This window comes from Convolutriloba macropyga, chromosome 7 (assembly GCF_964194025.1).
Source record: "Convolutriloba macropyga chromosome 7, txConMacr16.3, whole genome shotgun sequence".
Taxonomy (NCBI): domain Eukaryota; kingdom Metazoa; phylum Xenacoelomorpha; order Acoela; family Convolutidae; genus Convolutriloba; species Convolutriloba macropyga.
The window spans coordinates 7,350,283-7,375,292 of NC_134474.1; the positions used below are offsets into that span (position 1 = coordinate 7,350,283).

Sequence of the window (25,010 nt, forward strand, 5' to 3'; positions counted from 1 at the left end):
CAAGTATTATTTGAGGTTCTGTTATACATCCCCCACTCTGCCGTTTAGAATCCCTTCTACCGTTCTGCATGTTATTAAATAGCGCTTTATTGTGTGACTTAATGCCTCGTATGCTTGTGGTGGTGTAAAAGTGTAACTAAAACGGTCGATGGACGGGGTATAATAGATCTCTACTTGAATACATGGAGTACATGAGGCATGGTTGGCTGCAGCTTGGACGAAAGTACCTGTTTCCTCCGTAATGAATGCTTTGAACAAATTTCAGCAGATTGGATGGGCTTGTTTTAGTGATTTCTTTTCGATCACCTTAATCGAGTAATCTCTGAATAATCTCTCTTCATTTTTTGTTCAACTTAAAAATTTTGGCTGTTTTTTATAGCTGCGAAGCTGTAAGCTGAGCGTAGCTATATTGCGGTGCTCTTGGTTTTTTACAATTCAAAGAATTTGAATTGTATTGGGGCGCTGTCTTTTTTTTTTAAGATCTGTTCACACATTTTCATGATTTTTGAAGTCAAATTGGAGTGGTGATTTTCGTCACGCCGAAACAGGAAGTGGAGCGAAAAAGTGAGTGCTTTTGCGGCGTGAATTTTTTTTCTCTAATTTTAAAGTAGAGTGAGAAAACGGTGTTTGAACAAAAATTCGGTTTCTCGCTAGTGGTTTTTTTTCACATGCGGCAATTTCACTTTGATTTTTACTGTTTTTTCGATTTTTTGGATCGGATTTTTTTCTAAATGGTTTTCCCAATCCATTTATAGTCCTTTCTAGGTCTAGGTATCTGTTTATTCAATGAAAATTCTTTGAATTGTACGTCAGGACTTGTCCTGCTATGTTTTTTGTTTCGTCGTCTGACGCTCTTTTTTCGTTTTACATTTGTTCACACAGCAAAGCTGAAAAAGTCAAATATTCTGAATGACTTCTTCCTCTCACTAACAGCATTTGCGCGCGTAACGTCATTTCTCACTCGCTTTAGCGGAGGTTTTTAGGTTATTTGCGTGATTAGATTTTGATCATACGTGACTTACCTCACTCAATAAAATGACTTCTGCACTTTAAAACTTGAGTTTAATTTGAATTTGTTTCAGGTCAAAGGAACTCATATGTGCAGTAAAGGTCCCTAATAAGAGGCTTCTGTGGAATGAATGTAACAAGCTTTAATAATTAATCGCTGAAAGTTTTTTAGCCTAGTTTTTTGAGCGGAGTCGATTTTTTTTCAATTTAGATCTGTATCTGTTTCTATCTCTATTATATGGCACGCAGGTCTATTCTTTCGCAGCTATTCCGGCAATCTGCTGGCTATTATAGCTGCGAAGCTGTAAGCTGAGCGTAGCTATATTGCGGTGCTCTTGGTTTTTTTACGACTCGAAGAGGAGTATTGGTTTTCTTAAGGTTTTTTTTACCGGAAGTACTATTCGTTCAGACGATGTTTTGACCTAAAAGCGAAAGCGAGTAAAATTGCAATGTGAACTAATTTTTTCTGAGCGAGAGAAGTTTTTTGATCATGCGCTGCGTTTAATGAATGACTTTTTGACATTGAAAAGTAGTTTTTGACTGAATGGCACATATAGATAACCGTTTTTAGCCGTTTTTTCGTCTAAGTGGCCTAGTTTTTTTGCTTGTAATTTGGTTTTTTGTAGAAATAATTTTTAATCGATGCTATGTTGAAATGTAAACCCCGGAAATTGATAGCACAGTTTGTTGCATAGCCTGAAATTGCGTTTCAAATGCGAAATTGGCACATATTTCTTGATTTTTTAGTTAATTTTTGGCTTTTTTTCTATTAATATCTTCGCTTTTGGATTTTTTAGCTGTTTTTTTTTTGTCAAAAATCAGTTAATATGGCAACTTCCCTTTGATAATTCATATACTCAATGCCTCTTTCTACCTCGATGTAATTTTGTTTCATAAAATTGTACATTTGCTAATCCGATTTTCGTTGTTTTTTGGCAATTTTTTTCAGTTTTTTGGTTGTATTTTGCTTTTAGTTACTAGAAATAGTATTTTGGGGAACATGAGGGACTTTAATTTCGTTTCAATAAAAATTCAATCAATTTTTGATGTTAAGTTTTTGAAAAAACCCATAAATTTTTTTCAGAAATGCAGTCTTAAATATTTTTTGACCACTTTTTTTGCAAAATGTTTCTTTGTTTCGTATGTCTGAATTCTGCTTTTTCTTGTTTTATTCTGTTCAGCAAGTTGGATTTTTGTCTCGAATGACTCGTTCTCTTTTCGATGTCTCGAATGCTGATCAATGAAATGTACTCGTTTTTCTTGATTTTTTTAAATTTGATTTTTAACTTTCAAAAATCAGGAATTGGTCTTTTTGTTACGGTTTTCCTAACATTGTGTCCATATTCTTCACATTCTCGTTTTTATCATTCTAGTTTTGTCCTGGCACCGACTTTTGTATTCGTTATATTGATTTTTTCAGTTGTTAAAAAATTGAATGATTTCAGCTTTTTCTTAGATCTTGGTTTCTTCGGTTTGCAATTGATTCAATTCAAAATAAGGCAGTACTGGGAGTTTGCTAGAAAGTCTTTTCCAACATTTCGACTTATTAGTTTTCATTGCAATTTTCTTCCGGGCTTGGTATTGTTTTTAGACGATTGTTTGCCTTTGAATATTATTCTGTTGCTTTTGTTTTTCTATTAATTTAATTTTTGAATTAGTATGAAATCATGTTGTCTAGCATATATGTTTCGAGTCGCTTCCGGAATTCTTCCGGCTATGTTTTTTTGTTTTGTCGTCTGACGCTCTTTTTTCGTTTTACATTTGTTCACACAGCAAAGCTGAAAAAGTCCAATATTCTGAATGACTTCTTCCTCTCACTAACAGCATTTGCGCGCGTGACGTCATTTCTCACTCGCTTTAGCGGAGGTTTTTAGGTTATTTGCGTGATTAGATTTTGATCATACGTGACTTAATCTCACTCAATAAAATGACTTCTGCACTTTAAAACTTGAGTTTAATTTGAATTTGTTTCAGGTCAAAGGAACTCATATGTGCAGTAAAGTTCCCTAATAAGAGGCTTCTGTGGAATGAATGTAACAAGCTTTATTAATTAATCGCTGAAAGTTTTTTAGCCTAGTTTTTTGAGCGGAGTCGATTTTTTTTCAATTTAGATCTGTATCTGTTTCTATCTCTATTATATGGCACGCTGGTCTATTCTTTCGCAGCTATTCCGGCAATCTGCCGGCTATTATAGCTGCGAAGCTGTAAGCTGAGCATAGCTATATTGCGGTGCTCTTGGTTTTTTTACGACTCGAAGAGGAGTTTTGATTTTCTTAAGGGTTTTTCTTTACCGGAAGTACTATTCGTTCAGACGATGTTTTGACCTAAAAGCGAAAGCGAGTAAAATTGCAGTGTGAACTAATTTTTTCTGAGCGAGAGAAGTTTTTTGATCATGCGCTGCGTTTAGTGAATGACTTTTTGACATTGAAAAGTAGTTTTTGACTGAATGGCACATATAGATAACCGTTTTTAGCCGTTTTTTTCGTCTAAGTGGCCTAGTTTTTTTGCTTTTAATTTGGTTTTTTGTAGAAATAATTTTTAATCGATGCTATGTTGAAATGTAAACCCCGGAAATTGATAGCACAGTATGTTGCATAGCCTGAAATTGCGTTTCAAATGCGAAATTGGCACATATTTCTTGATTTTTTAGTTAATTTTTGGCTTTTTTCTATTAATATCTTCGCTTTTGCATCTTTTAGCTGTTTTTTTTTTGTCAAAAATCAGTTAATATGGCAACTTCCCTTTGATAATTCATATACTCAATGCCTCTTTCTACCTCGATGTAATTTTGTTCCATAAAATTGTACATTTGCTAATCCGATTTTCGTTGTTTTTTGGCAATTTTTTTCAGTTTTTTGTTTGTATTTTGCTTTTAATTACTAGAAATAGTATTTTGGGGAACATGAGGGACTTTAATTTCTTTTCAATAAAAATTCAATCATTTTTTGGTGTTAAGTTTTTGAAAAAACCCATAAATTTTTTTCATAAATGCAGTCTTAAATATTTTTTGACCACTTTTTTGCAAAATGTTTCATTGTTTCGTATGTCTGAATTCTGCTTTTTCTTGTTTTATTCTGTTCAGCAAGTTGGATTTTTGTCTCGAATGACTCGTTCTCTTTTCGATGTCTCGAATGCTGATCAATGAAATGTACCCGTTTTTCTTGATTTTTTTAAATTTGATTTTTAACTTTCAAAAATCAGGAATTGGTCTTTTTGTTACGGTTTTCCTAACATTGTGTCCATATTCTTCACATTCTCGTTTGTATCATTCTAGTTTTGTCCTGGCACCAACTTTTGTATTCGTTATATTGATTTTTTCAGTTGTTAAAAAATTGAATGATTTCAGCTTTTTCTTAGATCTTGGTTTCTTCGGTTTGCAATTGATTCAATTCAAAATAAGGCAGTACTGGGAGTTTGCTAGAAAGTCTTTTCCAACATTTCGACTTATTAGTTTTCATTGCAATTTTCTTCCGGGCTTGGTATTGTTTTTAGACGATTGTTCGCCTTTGAATATTATTCTGTTGCTTTTGTTTTTCTATGATTAATTTAATTTTTGAATTAGTATGAAATCATGTTGTCTAGCATATATGTTTCGAGTCGCTTCCGGAATTCTTCTGGCTATGTTTTTTTGTTTCGTCGTCTGACGCTCTTTTTTCGTTTTACATTTGTTCACACAGCAAAGCTGAAAAAGTCAAATATTCTGAATGACTTCTTCCTCTCACTAACAGCATTTGCGCGCGTGACGTCATTTCTCACTCGCTTTAGCGGAGGTTTTTAGGTTATTTGCGTGATTAGATTTTGATCATACGTGACTTACCTCACTCAATAAAATGACTTCTGCACTTTAAAACTTGAGTTTAATTTGAATTTGTTTCAGGTCAAAGGAACTCATATGTGCAGTAAAGGTCCCTAATAAGAGGCTTCTGTGGAATGAATGTAACAAGCTTTATTAATTAATCGCTGAAAGTTTTTTAGCCTAGTTTTTTGACCGGAGTCGATTTTTTTTCAATTTAGATCTGTATCTGTTTCTATCTCTATTATATGGCACGCTGGTATATTCTTTCGCAGCTATTCCGGCAATCTGCCGGCTATTATAGCTGCGAAGCTGTAAGCTGAGCATAGCTATATTGCGGTGCTCTTGGTTTTTTTGCGACTCGAAGAGGAGTTTTGATTTTCTTAAGGGTTTTTTTTTACCGGAAGTACTATTCGTTCAGACGATGTTTTGACCTAAAAGCGAAAGCGAGTAAAATTGCAGTGTGAACTAATTTGTTCTGAGCGAGAGAAGTTTTTTGATCATGCGCTGCGTTTAGTGAATGAGTTTTTGACATTGAAAAGTAGTTTTTGACTGAATGGCACATATAGATAACCGTTTCTAGCCGTTTTTTTCGTCTAAGTGGCCTAGTTTTTTTGCTTTTAATTTGGTTTTTTGTAGAAATAATTTTTAATCGATGCTATGTTGAAATGTAAACCCCGGAAATTGATAGCACAGTATGTTGCATAGCCTGAAATTGCGTTTCAAATGCGAAATTGGCACATATTTCTTGATTTTTTAGTTTATTTTTGGCTTTTTCTATTAATATCTTCGCTTTTGCATCTTTTAGCTGTTTTTTTTGTCAAAAATCAGTTAATATGGCAACTTCCCTTTGATAATTCATATACTCAATGCCTCTTTCTACCTCGATGTAATTTTGTTTCATAAAATTGTACATTTGCTAATCCGATTTTCGTTGTTTTTTGGCAATTTTTTTCAGTTTTTTGTTTGTATTTTGCTTTTAATTACTAGAAATAGTATTTTGGGGAACATGAGGGACTTTAATTTCTTTTCAATAAAAATTCAATCATTTTTTGGTGTTAAGTTTTTGAAAAAACCCATAAATTTTTTTCATAAATGCAGTCTTAAATATTTTTTGACCACTTTTTTGCAAAATGTTTCATTGTTTCGTATGTCTGAATTCTGCTTTTTCTTGTTTTATTCTGTTCAGCAAGTTGGATTTTTGTCTCGAATGACTCGTTCTCTTTTCGATGTCTCGAATGCTGATCAATGAAATGTACTCGTTTTTCTTGATTTTTTTAAATTTGATTTTTAACTTTCAAAAATCAGGAATTGGTCTTTTTGTTACGGTTTTCCTAACATTGTGTCCATATTCTTCACATTCTCGTTTGTATCATTCTAGTTTTGTCCTGGCACCGACTTTTGTATTCGTTATATTGATTTTTTCAGTTGTTAAAAAATTGAATGATTTCAGCTTTTTCTTAGATCTTGGTTTCTTCGGTTTGCAATTGATTCAATTCAAAATAAGGCAGTACTGGGAGTTTGCTAGGAAGTCTTTTCCAACATTTCGACTTATTAGTTTTCATTGCAATTTTCTTCCGGGCTTGGTATTGTTTTTAGGCGATTGTTTGCCTTTGAATATTATTCTGTTGCTTTTGTTTTTCTATGATTAATTTAATTTTTGAATTAGTATGAAATCATGTTGTCTAGCATATATGTTTCGAGTCGCTTCCGGAATTCTTCTGGCTATGTTTTTTTGTTTCGTCGTCTGACGCTCTTTTTTCGTTTTACATTTGTTCACACAGCAAAGCTGAAAAAGTCAAATATTCTGAATGACTTCTTCCTCTCACTAACAGCATTTGCGCACGTGACGTCATTTCTCACTCGCTTTAGCGGAGGTTTTTAGGTTATTTGCGTGATTAGATTTTGATCATACGTGACTTACCTCACTCAATAAAATGACTTCTGCACTTTAAAACTTGAGTTTAATTTGAATTTGTTTCGGGTCAAAGGAACTCATATGTGCAGTAAAGGTCCCTAATAAGAGGCTTCTGTGGAATGAATGTAACAAGCTTTATTAATTAATCGCTGAAAGTTTTTTAGCCTAGTTTTTTGACCGGAGTCGATTTTTTTTCAATTTAGATCTGTATCTGTTTCTATCTCTATTATATGGCACGCTGGTATATTCTTTCGCAGCTATTCCGGCAATCTGCCGGCTATTATAGCTGCGAAGCTGTAAGCTGAGCATAGCTATATTGCGGTGCTCTTGGTTTTTTTACGACTCGAAGAGGAGTTTTGATTTTCTTAAGGGTTTTTTTTTACCGGAAGTACTTTTCGTTCAGACGATGTTTTGACCTAAAAGCGAAAGCGAGTAAAATTGCAGTGTGAACTAATTTGTTCTGAGCGAGAGAAGTTTTTTGATCATGCGCTGCGTTTAGTGAATGAGTTTTTGACATTGAAAAGTAGTTTTTGACTGAATGGCACATATAGATAACCGTTTTTAGCCGTTTTTTTCGTCTAAGTGGCCTAGTTTTTTTGCTTTTAATTTGGTTTTTTGTAGAAATAATTTTTAATCGATGCTATGTTGAAATGTAAACCCCGGAAATTGATAGCACAGTATGTTGCATAGCCTGAAATTGCGTTTCAAATGCGAAATTGGCAAATATTTCTTGATTTTTTAGTTAATTTTTGGCTTTTTCTATTAATATCTTCGCTTTTGCATCTTTTAGCTGTTTTTTTTGTCAAAAATCAGTTAATATGGCAACTTCCCTTTGATAATTCATATACTCAATGCCTCTTTCTACCTCGATGTAATTTTGTTTCATAAAATTGTACATTTGCTAATCCGATTTTCGTTGTTTTTTGGCAATTTTTTTCAGTTTTTTGTTTGTATTTTGCTTTTAATTACTAGAAATAGTATTTTGGGGAACATGAGGGACTTTAATTTCTTTTCAATAAAAATTCAATCATTTTTTGGTGTTAAGTTTTTGAAAAAACCCATAAATTTTTTTCATAAATGCAGTCTTAAATATTTTTTGACCACTTTTTTGCAAAATGTTTCATTGTTTCGTATGTCTGAATTCTGCTTTTTCTTGTTTTATTCTGTTCAGCAAGTTGGATTTTTGTCTCGAATGACTCGTTCTCTTTTCGATGTCTCGAATGCTAATCAATGAAATGTACTCGTTTTTCTTGATTTTTTTAAATTTGATTTTTAACTTTCAAAAATCAGGAATTGGTCTTTTTGTTACGGTTTTCCTAACATTGTGTCCATATTCTTCACATTCTCGTTTGTATCATTCTAGTTTTGTCCTGGCACCGACTTTTGTATTCGTTATATTGATTTTTTCAGTTGTTAAAAAATTGAATGATTTCAGCTTTTTCTTAGATCTTGGTTTCTTCGGTTTGCAATTGATTCAATTCAAAATAAGGCAGTACTGGGAGTTTGCTAGGAAGTCTTTTCCAACATTTCGACTTATTAGTTTTCATTGCAATTTTCTTCCGGGCTTGGTATTGTTTTTAGGCGGTTGTTTGCCTTTGAATATTATTCTGTTGCTTTTGTTTTTCTATGATTAATTTAATTTTTGAATTAGTATGAAATCATGTTGTCTAGCATATATGTTTCGAGTCGCTTCCGGAATTCTTCTGGCTATGTTTTTTTGTTTCGTCGTCTGACGCTCTTTTTTCGTTTTACATTTGTTCACACAGCAAAGCTGAAAAAGTCAAATATTCTGAATGACTTCTTCCTCTCACTAACAGCATTTGCGCGCGTGACGTCATTTCTCACTCGCTTTAGCGGAGGTTTTTAGGTTATTTGCGTGATTACATTTTGATCATACGTGACTTACCTCACTCAATAAAATGACTTCTGCACTTTAAAACTTGAGTTTAATTTGAATTTGTTTCAGGTCAAAGGAACTCATATGTGCAGTAAAGGTCCCTAATAAGAGGCTTCTGTGGAATGAATGTAACAAGCTTTGTTAATTAATCGCTGAAAGTTTTTTAGCCTAGTTTTTTGAGCGGAGTCGATTTTTTTTCAATTTAGATCTGTATCTGTTTCTATCTCTATTATATGGCACGCAGGTCTATTCTTTCGCAGCTATTCCGGCAATCTGCCGGCTATGTTCATTATTATAGCAAAAAATGGCAGAGTTAATACATTAGAAGACAGTTTTTCAGAAGGACTTAGGTCTGTTGCCTTTTTTGTATTTTTGTTGAATGACTGTTTTTGATTTTTCTAAAAAGTTTCTCATGGCTGCAAGGATGTGAATGCATTTTTTTTCTCTTTGCAGCATTTGTTAATTTTGTATCAAGTCATTTAACTATGACGAGTCAGAAAACCGTTGTTTCAAACGATTTTTTTTTTTGGTTTAGGCTGCAATAAGCTTCACTGTTGATTATCAGCCAGATCAATTTTCCCTCGATCCTTATTTGTTCATTTATGTTATGTGTAATGCTATTGGTGCTAAGTATAATGCTTTTAATTGCTCTCGAATGAATTTTAAGACTCACGTGCACATTTTAAAATGCCGAAAGTCTGCAGTGCCAGAAGTTAAAATGCCAGAAGTTGCTACTTAGCCAGAAGTTGATTTCCGTTGACTTTCGTCATTTTAAAACGTGTGCGTTTCGTGTTTTGAACATGGTTAAGTGACTCTACAGAAGTCACTTCGAAATTCTGACTTAAACACAAGAAGTTCTCATTGACTTCAAGCAGAGTCACTTAACCAGTACTCAGGCAATTTTTTTAAGCGTGTTGGTCTTGTTGTGAAAAATTTTTGCTTAGCCTTTTTGGCGCTTTTCTAGAACATTATGTGACTTTTCAAGGACTTTTCAAGCTTTTTTTCATTTTGAGCGATTTCATTCGCTCTCATTCTGAAATGAAATTTGTTGCTAATAAAAACGTGATTGTCCGCGGTTGAGTAACAACGCGGTTGTAGCTTAGTGGTTAAGATGTCCTGCGAATGAAGTTTGAAGCAATTATTGTAAATATGTTGGCATTTTTTTTTGCTTGACTGTTTTTATTCTGTTGTTTTTTTTTAATATGCTTTGACTTCTTGAGTGACTTTTTCACACTTTAGTTCTTCATTTTTGAGTGATGTAATTAGCTCCCGTTCTGAAATAAAGTTCGTTGCTAAAATCGACCGTGAAGGAATGGAAATCAAAGCCAATGTAGCGGAGTGGTAAAGATGCCACTGCGTATTTGGAGGTCAGGGGTTCGAAACCCTGTGGAGACGTATTTTTTGCATCCATAAAACGTTTCTAAGCTATACTCCCCTCTAAATTAAATTGCCCCCACCTGTTGTTCCAGAGCGATTCTTCCGACGTTAGTCGGTTTGTTTTTTTTCCATTTAAATCACAAGTCTCTTTGGACAGAAATTTTGCAAGCTCTCTGATGTTATCAAGAAGTTAATTCAAAATAAAAATGATCAGAAATTGTTAAATGGGCAATCTAGTTGAGACGTCTGAGATGAATCGGACCTTCAATCTGAAATGTTTGAGACAAATTTGCGATAAATTTTCCAGCTGTTCAGCTTTGTAATTCTTTTAGACTCTGAAGAAGGCAGCAAGAGATGAGTTGGAGAAATCGAACGACTTCCTTGACAGGGTGGCCTTCTCAGAGGCACACAACTTCATCCACAATGACTGTACGAAGACACAAGCACTCTATCTCAACGTGCACTTTCCCAAATTCACACACCCTAATCCACAGTTGAAGAGCCTTAACATTGAGATCAAATATTGCGAATTGTTTGAGGTACGCAAAAAAGGCAAGACGGAATGTAATGCATTTTTTATTTTAACATTAATTTTATTTTTCTATTAAGTTTTAACATTTTTTAAATGAATGTCTGCATTGGCAAAACAATGCTACCGATACAGCAGAGCGGTAATAAAGCTATGGCCGCGAAGAGCGCAAATTACGCCATTTTTGTTAATGTTGACAAAGTTGATTGAATCAGAAATTTTTAACTAATCTAATCGAAAATAAAATAAAAAGTGTTCATTGTATCGGGCAAGAAGTTCTAGTAGTTCTCGTTTTTGCATAAAAGAGAGCTTACCCCTAAATTTTAAAATTTTGGCATCAAGATATAAAATATTTGCAATTTTAACCCCCCCCCCCCCAAAAAAAAGTTATAATTAACGGTCATGTGGGGATGCTATGTTTCATCGTCACAAAATTTTGCCGAATAGATTAACTAAAGTTGATTTATGGCTTGTGGTCAGTTTTGTAGCATCAGCTGCAGTACTGGAAAAATTTTGGGTTGTGGTGTGATTTTAAAAAATTCCTTCAACCTCTCAGTTTATTGTTTTGAGAGTATACGGTTGTGTTGGATATTGATGGCATTGTGTGTTTCAGACATGCCACGAGAAAAACAGTCAACAATACGAAATGAATTCGGTCAAGGGACGCGTTTTTGACCCCGACTTAGATAAGGTTAGTTTTTGCTTTTGTCATTTTTCATTTTTAAAAAAGCGTTTGAATTCCACACTAACAGATGTTTAGCACCAGAGCTATTTATTTAGCGCAATATATGAGCGCAATACCGACTGCTAATTTGTAATAGGATTATTTTTAGGGTTTTTCCGTGAAATGCGTCCTTTTGGTCGTTAGATTGACATCTCTGGATATTCTTCTCAAATCTTTTTTAATGGTATACAATAATTGCAATATCTAGTGTCACCTCTTACTAGGCTATGCGAAGCATATCAGTGCGGAAAGATGCGTTGGTTTGTTCATACATGATTACTAAAGCAAAAAATATGTTGTTCACGCATGCTTATCAAAGCAAACTGAATCAGAACGGATATTTTGAGACCAGGCTACTAAAGAGAAACTGATGACTTTTAATATGTAACATGGATTGACCTCCTATTGTAGAACAGCTCTTACGTTTAAAATGAACTCAAGAAATATTTATTTAAATTGAGATGATCATCATTTCCGGATACCACAACTGCAAACGTTATGTTTTTTTTGGTATATGAGAGGTATAATGGTATAATCAAAGATTTGTCAAAAAAGTAGCTAAGCTTAGGTAATGACAAAGTTTCGTTTCTTCCACGATAGATAGCAGAATAACCGCTGTCATTGTTTATAGCTATGAAGCTTTGTTAAGGTACTCTTGGTTTGTTTTGTATCGCTGGCTGACTGTTTTTTTCTTTTTAAACGCCGCATAGTTCAAAAGAGTGGCCTGAAGCTCATTTTTGTGGGTGATATTTTTTACGCTAATTGGTCGCTAGGTTTACATAACAATTTACCCATTTCCTTTTTACGAAATGCCATTTTTCCCAACCTGCAATTTTACCCTATGCCAACATACCCATTGCTCTTTTATCTTTTCGTTCAATTATCCGAGATTCGGTTGTGATAGTCGCATATCAAGTCCCAGGGGCCGTTTAATTATATAGTCGGCTGAACAGTCATTCTGACAATTTTTTTTAAAAAAGGGGTAAAGTAAAGTTGGCATTGGGTAAAATGGTAGATTGGGTATAATGGCATTGGTTAAATTGGCATTGGGTAAAATGGCATTGAGTAAAATGGCATTGGGGGTAAAATGGCAAGCTGGGTATAATGGCATTGGTTAAATTGGCATTGGGTAAAATGGCATTGAGTAAAATGGCATTGGGGGTAAAATGGCAAGCTGGGTATAATGGCATTGGTTAAATTGGCATTGGGTAAAATGGCATTGAGTAAAATGGCCTTGGGGGTAAAATGGCAAGCTGGGTATAATGGCATTGGTTAAATTGGCATTGGGTAAAATGGCATTGAGTAAAATGGCATTGGGGGTAAAATGGCAAGCTGGGTATAATGGCATTGGTTAAATTGGCATTGGGTAAAATGGTAGATTGGGTATAATGACATTGGGTATAATGCATTGAATAAAATGGCTTTGGGTAAAATGGCAGGCTGGGTATAATGGCATTGGTTAAATTGGCATTGGGTAAAATGGCATTGAGTAAAATGGCATTGGGGGTAAAATGGCAAGCTGGGTATAATGGCATTGGTTAAATTGGCATTGGGTAAAATGTCATTGAGTAAAATGGCATTGGGGGTAAAATGGCAAGCTGGGTATAATGGCATTGGTTAAATTGGCATTGGGTAAAATGGCATTGGGGTAAAATTGCGGGCTGGGTATAATGGCCTTGGTTAAATTGGCATTTGGTAAAATGGCATTGGGGTAAAATTGCGGGCTGGGTATAATGGCCTTGGTTAAATTGGCATTGGGTAAAATGGCATTGAGTAAAATGGCATTGGGGGTAAAATGGCAAGCTGGGTATAATGGCATTGGTTAAATTGGCATTGGGTAAAATGGCATTGAGTAAAATGGCATTGGGGGTAAAATGGCAAGCTGGGTATAATGGCATTGGTTAAATTGGCATTGGGTAAAATGGCATTGAGTAAAATGGCATTGGGGGTAAAATGGCAAGCTGGGTATAATGGCATTGGTTAAATTGGCATTGGGTAAAATGGCATTGAGTAAAATGGCCTTGGGGGTAAAATGGCAAGCTGGGTATAATGGCATTGGTTAAATTGGCATTGGGTAAAATGGCATTGAGTAAAATGGCATTGGGGGTAAAATGGCAAGCTGGGTATAATGGCATTGGTTAAATTGGCATTGGGTAAAATGGTAGATTGGGTATAATGACATTGGGTATAATGCATTGAATAAAATGGCTTTGGGTAAAATGGCAGGCTGGGTATAATGGCATTGGTTAAATTGGCATTGGGTAAAATGGCATTGAGTAAAATGGCATTGGGGGTAAAATGGCAAGCTGGGTATAATGGCATTGGTTAAATTGGCATTGGGTAAAATGGCATTGAGTAAAATGGCATTGGGGGTAAAATGGCAAGCTGGGTATAATGGCATTGGTTAAATTGGCATTGGGTAAAATGGCATTGAGTAAAATGGCCTTGGGGGTAAAATGGCAAGCTGGGTATAATGGCATTGGTTAAATTGGCATTGGGTAAAATAAGGTGCTTAAATAAGGCTGGTAGAATGGTTTCAGGAGAGAAAAGCGAATTTAAATTTTTAGCCAAAATTAAAAAAAAACATTAATTTTTACGGATTGCATCGAGTTTTTATTGATTACATTGACAACCCCTTTAATCTAGTTCGATACTAATCTTGTCATAACACCAAAGGCGATTTAATAGATTTTCCTGTGAAACCAAAGATTACGGAAAAAACGAAGTTAGTTTTCCTTCAGTCAGAAATTCTCTTTTTGAAACGAATTAAAGGTTAAGAAAAAGATTAAGTTGAATTTTCTTAAGAAGGTTATAGAGTTGTTTAATTTATTGTGATTATTTTGCGGTGCAATCTTTTCTTTTTTTCAGCATTTTCCTCGGAAATTTATTGGGTCTTTCACATTGTAGGGCCGATCACAGCTCAGTGGCCATATAACGTATCCCACCCCACTGTTGCCCTTATTATACCCTAATGTGGGCTATAATTTAGTGGGTTCGGGGCTATAATGGGAAGACCCGTTTTTAAATTAGATTCAATACAGGATTGGTTAATCTTCTCGTTGCTTTCACTTTATGCAGCAATTTTGCTTCTGTTTGTTTCAGCCTAATATGATTGAGGAAAAGCACAGACGTCTCATGATCGGAGGCAGGCGAGGACAACACGCTGATCTCAAACCCGATTCGGCTACCAGAAACAAGTTATACGTGAGTTCTTGTTAAATACCATTTCAAATATTTGAGGTACAACAGCCCCTTGCATCACCTTATTATTTTTGTTTTTTGTTCATACGACCCTGAATTGCACATGATTATATTTCCTGCGGGCTCATTAATATATTTGATATTAGGCCATAATATTTAAAGAGTTTGTTTATAATGCAAACCTTAAGAAAAAGAAAACCTAGCGCATGTTTTGAGTTTCAATTTGCCAATCACTGTACAGAAGTAATTGAGTTGAAGCGCAACAATTTTCGTGAAAAAGGCAACAGCATTTTTGCTGAAAATTTGTTAAAGTAACCAAAATTTTTTTTGTGTCACAGGAGGTGCTGTGTAAACCACTGACAGAGAGGCTGACAGAGGATGAGAGGAATTTAGTTTGGCAGTATAGATACTCACTTTCATCATACCAGAATGTAAGTCTAAAGGGGGGGGGGAGTCCAAACCTACCAAAATTGCCCCCAGCATCATGAAACTTTGCCTCATCAATATTTTCCGGTGAAGCGTATACTTCGAGACTAGCAAATTTCTAACTAGCAAATTGATTGTGCAAATATAGCGCGTACTGTTCGAGTCTGCAATTAATATAACTTCCCTAAGTATGGGTATGGCCTAAAAGGGGAAAAAAATCTTCTGTCCAAATGACATAGAAGTCGTGGTAGATTTTTTTCTTTGTTTCATGTTAGGCTCTGGTGAAGTTCCTTCGGTCAGTGGAATGGGACAATTCTGAGGAGAGGACAGAGGCAGTGAAGATGATGGAGAGCAAGTGGGCTGTCCCTCGGATCCAAGATGTTCTCGAGCTCCTCTCGGAGGATTTCTCATCTTCACTCAAACTTCCTTGCAGGTTTGAAGTTTGGCTCTGCTTGATACTTTACTTATGAATTTTGCAAATTTCTCTATTGCTTTTTAAAACAGAAAACCGCTTTTTAGTGATTCGAGGGCCTCTTCTTTTTCGGTACTAACTTTCCTTACAATCTTCACTAACTTTTTTTTTGTTTTAGTAACTTTCTTTCTTTTACTATTATATTAAGAGGAAGTTTATTAGCTATTTCAAATTTCGTCAACAGAAAAGTTTTGTAGTCGAAGGGACGTAAACAGAAGACTATAATTTGAGACTGTAGCAGAGGATCTGCTTGCTCAGGCTTTTCAGCCACACTCAATCTGCTGCCGGGGTCAGAATTATGATAAACTCTACGATTAAGAGCGTAATCGAAACTCTAAGCAGCGTTTTAGTGATTCTCGTGGTTATCATTTAGGCACAGTTGTTTCTTTCTGAGTCGAGCTGTTTCAAACACTTTTGTCTAAAATCATTTAAAATTTTGAAACTCACAATACCATGGTATCTTGTATCTGACATTTGAACTTGTTTTTTACAGGAATTTTCTGAGAAGGCATAATTATATCGTATAAATGATCATTTGAATGTTTGTGAATTGCTAAGTTTATTTTGCCCCATTTTTGGGTGCATATTGTTTTTATTTGACTGTGTTAAAGTTTCTCATAGGTTTTTCAGTGTTTTTTAAGGGCTATTTTTTAAACGTTTTGTTATACTATTGTAATTTTGTTCCTTTTTCACTCACTCACCTGCTGTGAACCCGTTTTTTTTTTCAGTTCATGAGGGCAATTCATAACGGTTTCATAGGCTAATTTACTGTCGTTTGAGGAACTGACCTAAAATTTGAACTTTTCTGGCGCATTGAAGACTCTGTTCTGGAGCATTTCAAGTGCTTTCCGGCAGCTACTGGTTTTGTTACAATGTTGAGATACTGTTAATAATTGAATTTTATTTCAAATTGCTTTTGATAGTACTTTGTTGAATAACATACATTTTCAGTGAGCGTAGATAGGTTTCCTCCTTTGCGGTTTAAGCGAAGTCTGCTAGTCCGCCATGTTTTTATTTTGAAAGTTTTTGCCTGGTAGTTTTGTATATCAGACGTGTCATGAGTTCATTCGAAAAACTCTGTAACGAATTTTACTTTTTTGCATGCAACTGTTCCATTAATCTCCTTTACTAATTTAAAAAATTAAGACTCCTGATAATTATTTTTATATGGTAAGTTTCTTTCCGTTCAAGTTCTATAAAAGGAGCTTTAAGTTCAGTAAAGCAACTTAAAGTAAACTTTCTTGTAAAATATAGACGCAGATCGAAAAACGAAATCAATTTGGAAAGGTGTTAAATGTGCCAAGCACAGTTCTCTACTAATGGTGGCGAAGCTGTACACGGATGTCATCTATATTGCGATTGTCATGGTTCTCTGTTTCGTATCACGTGTTTTTTCTCTCTATTTTCACTCCGAGAAGTTCTATAAGGCCATCTATTAAGAATCATAAATGACTTACCGCAATGTCTAAATGACTGTAAAAACTAATTTTGAGATCACTCGAGATTACTCCAAACGCTTCTAAGTTCAATAAAGAAATCCAATGTAGCGAATGCTGTCAATTATAAATTTTTACGACTACTACAATAAGAGGTTTAAGACATATTAATAAGTCTTAAAAGTTCAATTGATTTTCAATAGCCGCCGTCAGCCTGTCAACGGCTATTATAATAAAGGCACTCAATAAAGGCACTTTTTTCAATTCGCTTTACCTTTTGATCACGTTTGTCTTTTTACATAATTCAGGATTTTCACCTTTGACCTCTGGCTTACCTCACTCAATGTTTCAACAGAATGGATTTTAAATTCTGTCAATCGTTGAATTACCTAACGTAATGAATACGGTCAAAGTCAAAAGGGATAAACCGATAAAGCCCGATCATTAAGTCGTGGTGCCTGAAGTTATCAAAATTCGTTAAAGCGATTGCTAGCTGGTGTTAGTATAATGCTTGATAGCGTTCAGTTTTGAAGCTGATTTAAGAGTAGTTTTAGAATCCAACCGAATATGCAGAATTGGCGAACCAAATAAGAACCTTTTCGACACTTAGAAGATTTTCTCTAAGTTTCTATCTCTCATTTTTTTCTTTTTCTGTTTCAATCCCAATATGCGTCAAGCGGCTCAATGGCGGTTATTTTCCGGCTATTTGCCGGCTATGTTTTAAATTTGCTGTGGTAACTCCATCTGTTCTGTTATTAGTTTTGATTCTTAAACTTCTAGACAATATTACTAGTACTATTTGCCTTTTTTTGAATCGCAGAGGAGTATTTGTGGAGCTTCTTTTTTAATCGATAATTATTTTAATGGAGTGTATTTGAAACAGCAAATGCTGAACGCGAAAGCAAAACTTTTTTTGTCAAACTATTGAAAAATTAGTAAACAGGGAGAAGGGAGATTGCTTTTATTTGCATACAATAATTTTGAGAGCAAGAAAAATATGTGTTAAGAAATTATCAGTAAGCCAGAGAAATTTTTTCATTATGTGAGGCTTTTTCAAAGCAGTTTTATTTATATTCAAATTGGTTTTTATGAAACATATTAATAAGTAATTATATGTATGGTTTAGGTACCTAATTGTAGGCATAAATAAGTTAAGTTAGACTTCGAGTCGATTCCGTAGTCTTACGGCTCTTCTGTGTGTTTTCATATTAAGAAAATGATTAAGCCCTTACCAAATCCAATCAAAATTGCATGTACTTTTGATTATTTGTTCCTTTTTTGATTAATAACCCAGTCGATTGTATTGTATCTCTTCTTTTCCATTCTCATGACTACTACTACTATCAAAATGCGCCTAAACTCTATCCATTTTGCGCTAAAACAGAATTAAAAAAACGGTGGGTAACGAGGCAATTAATCAGCAATGCGTCAATTCAATGTCGTTTATCATCCTTCCTTAGAACCTTGCGCAGATTCGGATCTGTTCAAGTATATTGCCTAAATTACCCATATTTCACTATTTGCCTAATTATACGGCAAAAAGTCGCTCCTGGGTGGGCTCGAACCACCAACCTTTCGGTTAACAGCCGAACGCGCTAGCCGATTGCGCCACAAGAGCTGTGGTCGGAGCTCAAACAATCAACATTTGAGCGGCTTTTTTATTCGAACATCTGAAAGTCGATAAGAACGCGCAGAAAATTGTTCCATTATTACTCGAACCATTTACTGAAACTATCCTGAATTTTGCATCGAACTCTTCATGTATTGGTTTGGCGTTATTTGACCCCCAGACGCACGCGCCATATTTTTGCATAATGATTGACTATGTAATGTCACTATGTAATGATTGACTATGTAAGTTGGGGGTGTATAATGTACTGCGGGGGGGGGGGGGGGTTATATTATACGGCAAAAATTTGCTCCTGGTTGGACTCGAACCACCAAACTTTCGGTTAACACGCGAACGCGCTAGCTGATTGCCCCGCAAGAGCTTCTGGTTGGGCTCGAACCTCCAACGTTTCGGTTAACAGCCAAATGCGCTAGCCGATTGCGCCACAAGAGCTAATGGGAGTTAATCGTGCTAATGGGAGCTCAAACAATCAACATTTGAGCGGCTTTTTCGTTCGAACATCTGAAAGTCGATAAGAAAGCACAGAAAATTGTTCCATTATTACTCGCTCTAGCCGATTGCGCCACAAGAGCTGTTTCAGATTTCGGATCGAGCAGATTTCAGATTTCGGAGCGTGCTAACTTCAGCTAATGGCACGATCCGAAATCGTGCTAATGGGAGCTCAAACAATCAACATTGGAGCGGCTTTTATATTCGAGCATCTGAAATTCGATGAGAAAGCACAGAAAATTGTTCCATTATTACTCGCTCTAGCAGATTGCGCGACAAGAGCTGTTTCAGATTTCGGATCGTACTAATTTCAGCTAATTGCACGATCCGAAATCGTATCGTGCTAATTTCAGATTTCAGGTTTCGGATTGTGCTAATGGGTGCTCAAACAATCAACATTTGAGCGGCTTTTTTTATTCGAACATCTGAAAGTCGATAAGAAAGCACAGAAAATTGTTCCATTATTACTCGCTCTATTTTACTGAAACTATCCTGAATTTTGCATCGAACTCGTCATGTATTGGTTTGGCGTTATTTGACCCCCAGACGCACGCGCCATATTTTTGCAATTTTTGCATAATGATTGACTGTAATGTCACGTGTTCTGTAAGTTGGTGGTGTATAATGTTCTGCGGGGGGGGGGGGGGTGTTCACAAACGGAAAAGATAGATGCGAAACGACGTGGGTTTGTTTCAGACAGTATGCAGTGAAGCAGCTGTACAATCTACCCGAGGGAGATCTTCGACTGTTCCTTCTGCAGATAGTACAGGCACTCCGATTCGAAGACAGCGATGCTATCGACAGGAAGAAGAAACTTGCCACCATCAGTATAGGTCTCGAAAGGTCAGTTGGTTATTTGACTGAAGGGATCTATTCTGCCCCCCCCCCAGTATTTTTATAACTTACAAATTTTATGTTATTATATAGCACGTTACTATGTAAGAAAATAGCACGTGCGCCTGGGGGTCATAAAAGACTTTTGCTCACTAAGCTGGGGGGGGGGGGGGGCAGAATAGATGCCAGTATTTCATACCACATCGATTATTGTGAATGTGATTTTGATTTGTAGAAGCTATAGAATCAGCAATTGCTTATTCTGAACAAATAACTTTCTAACAGATAATCTAATCTATGTCCTATCTGTAACTCTCGAAAGTCTCAAAAACGTTTCAATAACTTCGACTGGACTAGAAAAATGTATTTTCTTATCTAAGAGTTATTTTTCAGTTCTTCTAGCTGTGAAAAAACAGATAGACATTCTTCCCAATCCAGTGTGGACGAAGAGGCCAATATTGGCTACTATGCTCAGCAGGAGAGGGAGAGTCTGGAGAGGGAGGAGGGGGGTACTAAAGGAAGGGCAGATTTGGCTGAGTTTTTGGTGGTGGCTGCATCCAAGAGCTTAAGTGTGGCTCTCGATCTCAATTGGTTAGTTAGTGTGATAACTCTTTTGTTTATAGCTGCTTAGATTTTGGTCATACGTGACTTACCTCACTCAATAAAATGACTTAAGCACTTTAATACTTAAGCTCAATTTGAATTAGTTTAAGGTCAAAGGAACTAATATGTACAGTAAAGGTCCCTAATAAAAGGCTTCTGCGGAATGAATGTTAACAAGCTTTTAATTTATCGCTGATTTTTTTTACCTAGCTTTTTTGAGCGGCGTCATTTTTTTCTATTTAGATCTATCTCTATTATACGGCACGCAAGTCTATTCTTTCGCAGCTATTCCGGCAATCTACAGGCTATGTTTGTTTGATTATAGCTGCGAAGCTGTAAGCTGAGCGGATCTATATTGCGGTGCTCTTGGTATTTACAATTCAAAGGGTTTTAATTGTATAGGGGCGCTGTCTTTTTAAGATTCGAGGAGGCTTTGCGGTTTTCTGTTTTTTTTATGTGAGCGAGCAAGAAAACCGAAGTTCAGGGAGTGAATAAAGTTTTCAAAAGTTGTTTCAGTGAACAAATTCGAAGAGCGGAGAAAAGAGAGTGGTTTTGTCCATGCCTTCTTTTGAAACTGAGCGAGAAACGTAGGTGTAAAAAAATTTTGCGGCTTTTTCAAGCTGTTTTTTTGTAACTTTATGTTGTCTAGAATGTTATTACAGACTAGTTTCACATTTTCAGAATTTCGATAGCGCTTCGAAGTTTTTTGGTAATTAAAGGGAGTTTTACGCTAATTTGAATTTTTTTTGAATGATTCTACGGTTTTAAGGCGATTTTAGCGATTTTCGGTTCATTATTGTGTTTTACTGCTTTTATTTGTAACTGAAAGTAAGCTTAATATGCGTGGGCAGTTTCCATTACAAATTTAATACAGATTTGTCTTGAATTTTTTTCTTAACTTCTAATGTTTTTTTGCTTTATTTCAAAATTAGAGATGTCTTTGTGCTTATTTTAGCTAGTCCGAATTTGCGTGAGCCATAACGTTGTCTCGATTTCTCGAAATATTGTTTTCCGTTTGTATTTGTACTTGTAAAAATCGAGAGTAATTGAATTTTTTTTGCTTAAGCTTATTTTCAGTGAACTTTTTTTTAAATTAAGATAGGCTTTTCTCTTTTTTGACGCTCACTGCCATCCTCTTCTTCGACGCTCACTGCCATCCGAAATTAGTCATTCGACAGGCTGTTGTTTTGCAAAAACATTGAGTCGTTTTGGGAATTCTTCCTGCTATGCTTTTTTAGATCGGTTCCCACATTTTCATGATTTTGAATTCAAATTGAAGAGTGGTTCTGCGGCGTGAAGTTTTTTTCATTCTAATTTTGAAATTGAATGAGGAAAGGTGTATGGAAAAAAATTTATTTTCTCACTAGTGGTTTTTTTTGTTCAAATGCGGCATTTTCGCTTTGATTTTTAATGCTTTTCGATTTTTTTTTGATGGGATTTTTTCTGAATGGTTTTCGCAATCAAGTCATATTCCGTTCTAGGTCTAGCTTTTTGTTTAGTCAATGAAAGTTCTTTGAATCGTAGGTCAGGACTTGTGCTGCTATGTTTTCTGACACTTTTTTCCTTTTACATTTGTTCAGACTACGAAGCTGAAGATGTCAAATTCTCTGGATGACTTCCGCCTCTCAGTAACGGCATTTGTGCGCGTGACGTCATTTCTCACTCTTTTTAGCTAACGTCTTTAGCTCATTTGCGTGATTAGATATTGATCATACTTGGTTTACCTCAATCATAAAAGTGACGTTTGCGCTTACTAAGTTTTTTTTCGAATTAGTTTAAGGTCAAAAGAACTTATTAATTGCTCTTGAACGAAGTTCATAGGAATTATTGTAAACATGTGTGTCTTTTTTGTGCAAAATTTTCGCTTGACAATTTTGACTTTTCGAGTGACTACGCCCTTGACTTTTTGCGTTTCGCGTGATCTAACATTCTCTGTCAATCACAATTTCAAACAGTTGAATTCAATGGGCAGCAATTTAATACCAAAAGTCAAATGAAAAGTGCACCAAATCTGGTGCCATTTTTCACTTTTAATCTCAATAGTGGTATATGTTAACCTCTAATGTGGTTATTTGAAGCCCACAGTTGAACTTCTTAGCCCCATTTAATCTCCCCTCCCTCCTTCCCCCGACTGAAGCAGGCTGCAATTGATTAAAGCTCCCACTAGTCGTTCGAGAGCAATTCTGCCGACGTTTAGTCGGTTATGTTGTACCTTTCCAGTAAAGGCTTTTTAATTTTATTTCACTCAGTGTTTCTCGGTAAAAACGTTCTTTATTCTGCACAAAGATTTTAGTTCAGTTTTGTTGAAGCAACTGAACGGCGGCGAGCAGATATTTAAAGAAGAACATCATATATTAGAAGCATGCTATAAGAAAGTTTACAAAACATTTTTCATCCAATCAATTTTTATCATTGTCATAGTTAGACTCTCTGGAGGCTCTGTCCACTTTCAACGGCATCTTCCGTACTGTAGGAGCGAAAATGTTAGATAATTCTTAAAATGTTAGAAATTTACTTTAAGGATCATTCAACAAATTAAGTTTTTAGATAATTCGATAACTCAATTTTTTTCAGTTTGTTCAAAAATTAATTCTTTATTTTTAAAGAAATAAAGAAATTAAAATAAATTTTTAAAGAAAAAAAATTTATTTTTAGATAATTAAAAAAAACTTATCTGTTTGGATAATTCGAAAAAAAAATTAATTTGGTGGTCAACAAAATTAATTTGGTGGCTAAAATTAACTCTTAACATAAATCAAAAATAACTTTTTAGATAATTCAAGAACTTAACTTTTTATATAATTTTTTAAAAAATTAAATTTAAGACAATTTTTTTTTGAATTATATAAAAAGTTAAGTTCTTGAATTATCTAAAAAGTTATTTTTGATTTATGTTAAGAGTTAATTTTAGCCACCAAATTAATTTTGTTGACCACCAAATTAATTTTTTTTGAATTATCCTAACAGATGGATAAGTTTTTTTAATTTTCTAAAATAAATTTTTGGAAATTTCTATAAAGAGTTAATTTTTGAAAACAGAAAAAAATTGAGTTGTCGAATTATCTAAAAACTTAATTTTTTGAATGATCTGTTAAGTAAATTTCGTAACATTTTAAGAATAATCTAACATTTTCGCTCCTCCAATACGGAAGATGCCGTTGAAAGTGGACAGAACCTCCAGTGAGTCTTGGGTAGAGAGTCTGGAGAGCCACTAACTTTTTGTGTAATCCAAAAAAAAAAACGTTTATTGAATTTGCGATAAAAAAGTACTTGATGGATAGTTCAAAAAAATAACTCTTTACTGAATTCAAAAAATAACTTAATAATTAAAAATTTAGCGACTTTGGGTATTCCAAAAAGTCGACTGATTCAGAACGCTGCGCAGGTGCAATTTCTTGACCAGAAATTTAGTTGTTCCATGTATAAACTAGACTACTGTGTATACTAGTTTTTCCATGAAGTTAATTAACCGTTTATGCGTTTTAGTGCAACTTTGATTCTGAAATATTCATAAAAGAATTTCGTCTTTTTGCTGATGCATTCTTCTGGCGTTAGTCGGTAATGTTTTAAGAATTTATTTCGTTTAGGTACCTTGAAGTGGAGAGCCACGATGACAAAACAGAAGACAGGATTCGGAAAATATTCAAGAGTGTAAAATTGTACCTTGAACACTACCTCAAGTTGCTGAGTGAATCCAGGCGGAATAAAGTCGCCAGTCAAAATGGAGGGTCTGTTCGATCCTCTACTGACAGAAAGGAGTCAGTTGCAGCCAACTGTGCGGTAACAGCAGAAGCTATGCGCAGCCAAATGACCTTTGTCAAGTACGTAACTTTTTTTTGTAATCAGTATTGAAAGAAGCTGTATCATAGTAAGATCATCAATAGCTGCGATAGCAATAGCTGAGTTGAGCTTTTTGGCCTCCTCTGGTTTTTTACGACTCAAAAAGGAGTGTTGGTTTTTTGAAGTTTGGCACCGGAAGTACTATGCGTTACAAGCGGCGTTTTGACCTTAAACCAAAAGTGAGAACAAATAATTTTGAGTTTGTTTCGATGCTTTCGATATCGTTTTTCTGGACCAATCAATAATATAGTGCTGTTATATAGGTTTTGTTTCTGCAAGGTGCTGCTGAAGGCGAGACAGGACACTTTTCATTGAAATGAAGAATACAAATTTCTAATTTTTTTCAGGTTTCTTTGTTCTTCGAATTTTTTTTTTACTATTGTTTAATATATTTCTGCCAGCTGTTGGGTGTAGATTTTTTCTCGCAAAGTTGCGCGAATACGTTCCAGGTGAAAAAGCGATTCCAAACGAAACAGGATCAGCCATTAAAGCCTATTGATGCTTATTGCATTAAATTATCAGAGTTCCTAGAGTATACAGCTACTTGTGTTAGCATCAGGCTACAACCGAAGCCAACTGCTCGCGTGTAGTTTGAGAGCAAACCGCCCGACGTTAATGGGTTCTTTTTTTTACATTTTGCCCTAAACCATGTATTGAAAATTCTGTCCTCTCTAAACGGGGACGAGTTTTATTTAATCGGTGTTTCAAGCTATAGTCTAAGAGCAAAAAATGGGTTACCCTATTGGTATAGAAGATACGAACTAAATACTAGAAATTTCATCCCCCCAATGGTGCGTCTTCCTTAAAGAACACACCAAATCCCTGCAAATCTC

At 35.2% G+C, this 25,010-nt stretch overlaps 1 protein-coding gene and 1 non-coding gene across 2 annotated transcripts in view; one reads left to right on the forward strand and one right to left on the reverse strand.

Annotated features, from left to right (window-relative positions):
• Positions 1–25,010, forward strand: part of LOC142342541 (phosphatidylinositol 3-kinase catalytic subunit type 3-like) — a 156,984-nt gene that overhangs the window by 49,817 nt on the left and 82,157 nt on the right. Inside the window, exons 6-13 of the mRNA XM_075393898.1 lie at positions 10,326–10,532; positions 11,136–11,213; positions 14,349–14,450; positions 14,786–14,878; positions 15,149–15,306; positions 19,597–19,743; positions 20,128–20,325; positions 23,925–24,158. Coding sequence (XP_075250013.1) covers positions 10,326–10,532; positions 11,136–11,213; positions 14,349–14,450; positions 14,786–14,878; positions 15,149–15,306; positions 19,597–19,743; positions 20,128–20,325; positions 23,925–24,158 — 1,217 coding nt within the window. The remainder of the gene's footprint in view (positions 1–10,325; positions 10,533–11,135; positions 11,214–14,348; positions 14,451–14,785; positions 14,879–15,148; positions 15,307–19,596; positions 19,744–20,127; positions 20,326–23,924; positions 24,159–25,010) is intronic.
• On the reverse strand, positions 18,326–18,399 carry Trnan-guu (transfer RNA asparagine (anticodon GUU)). The gene has a single exon. It is a non-coding gene; the product is annotated as a tRNA-Asn (tRNA).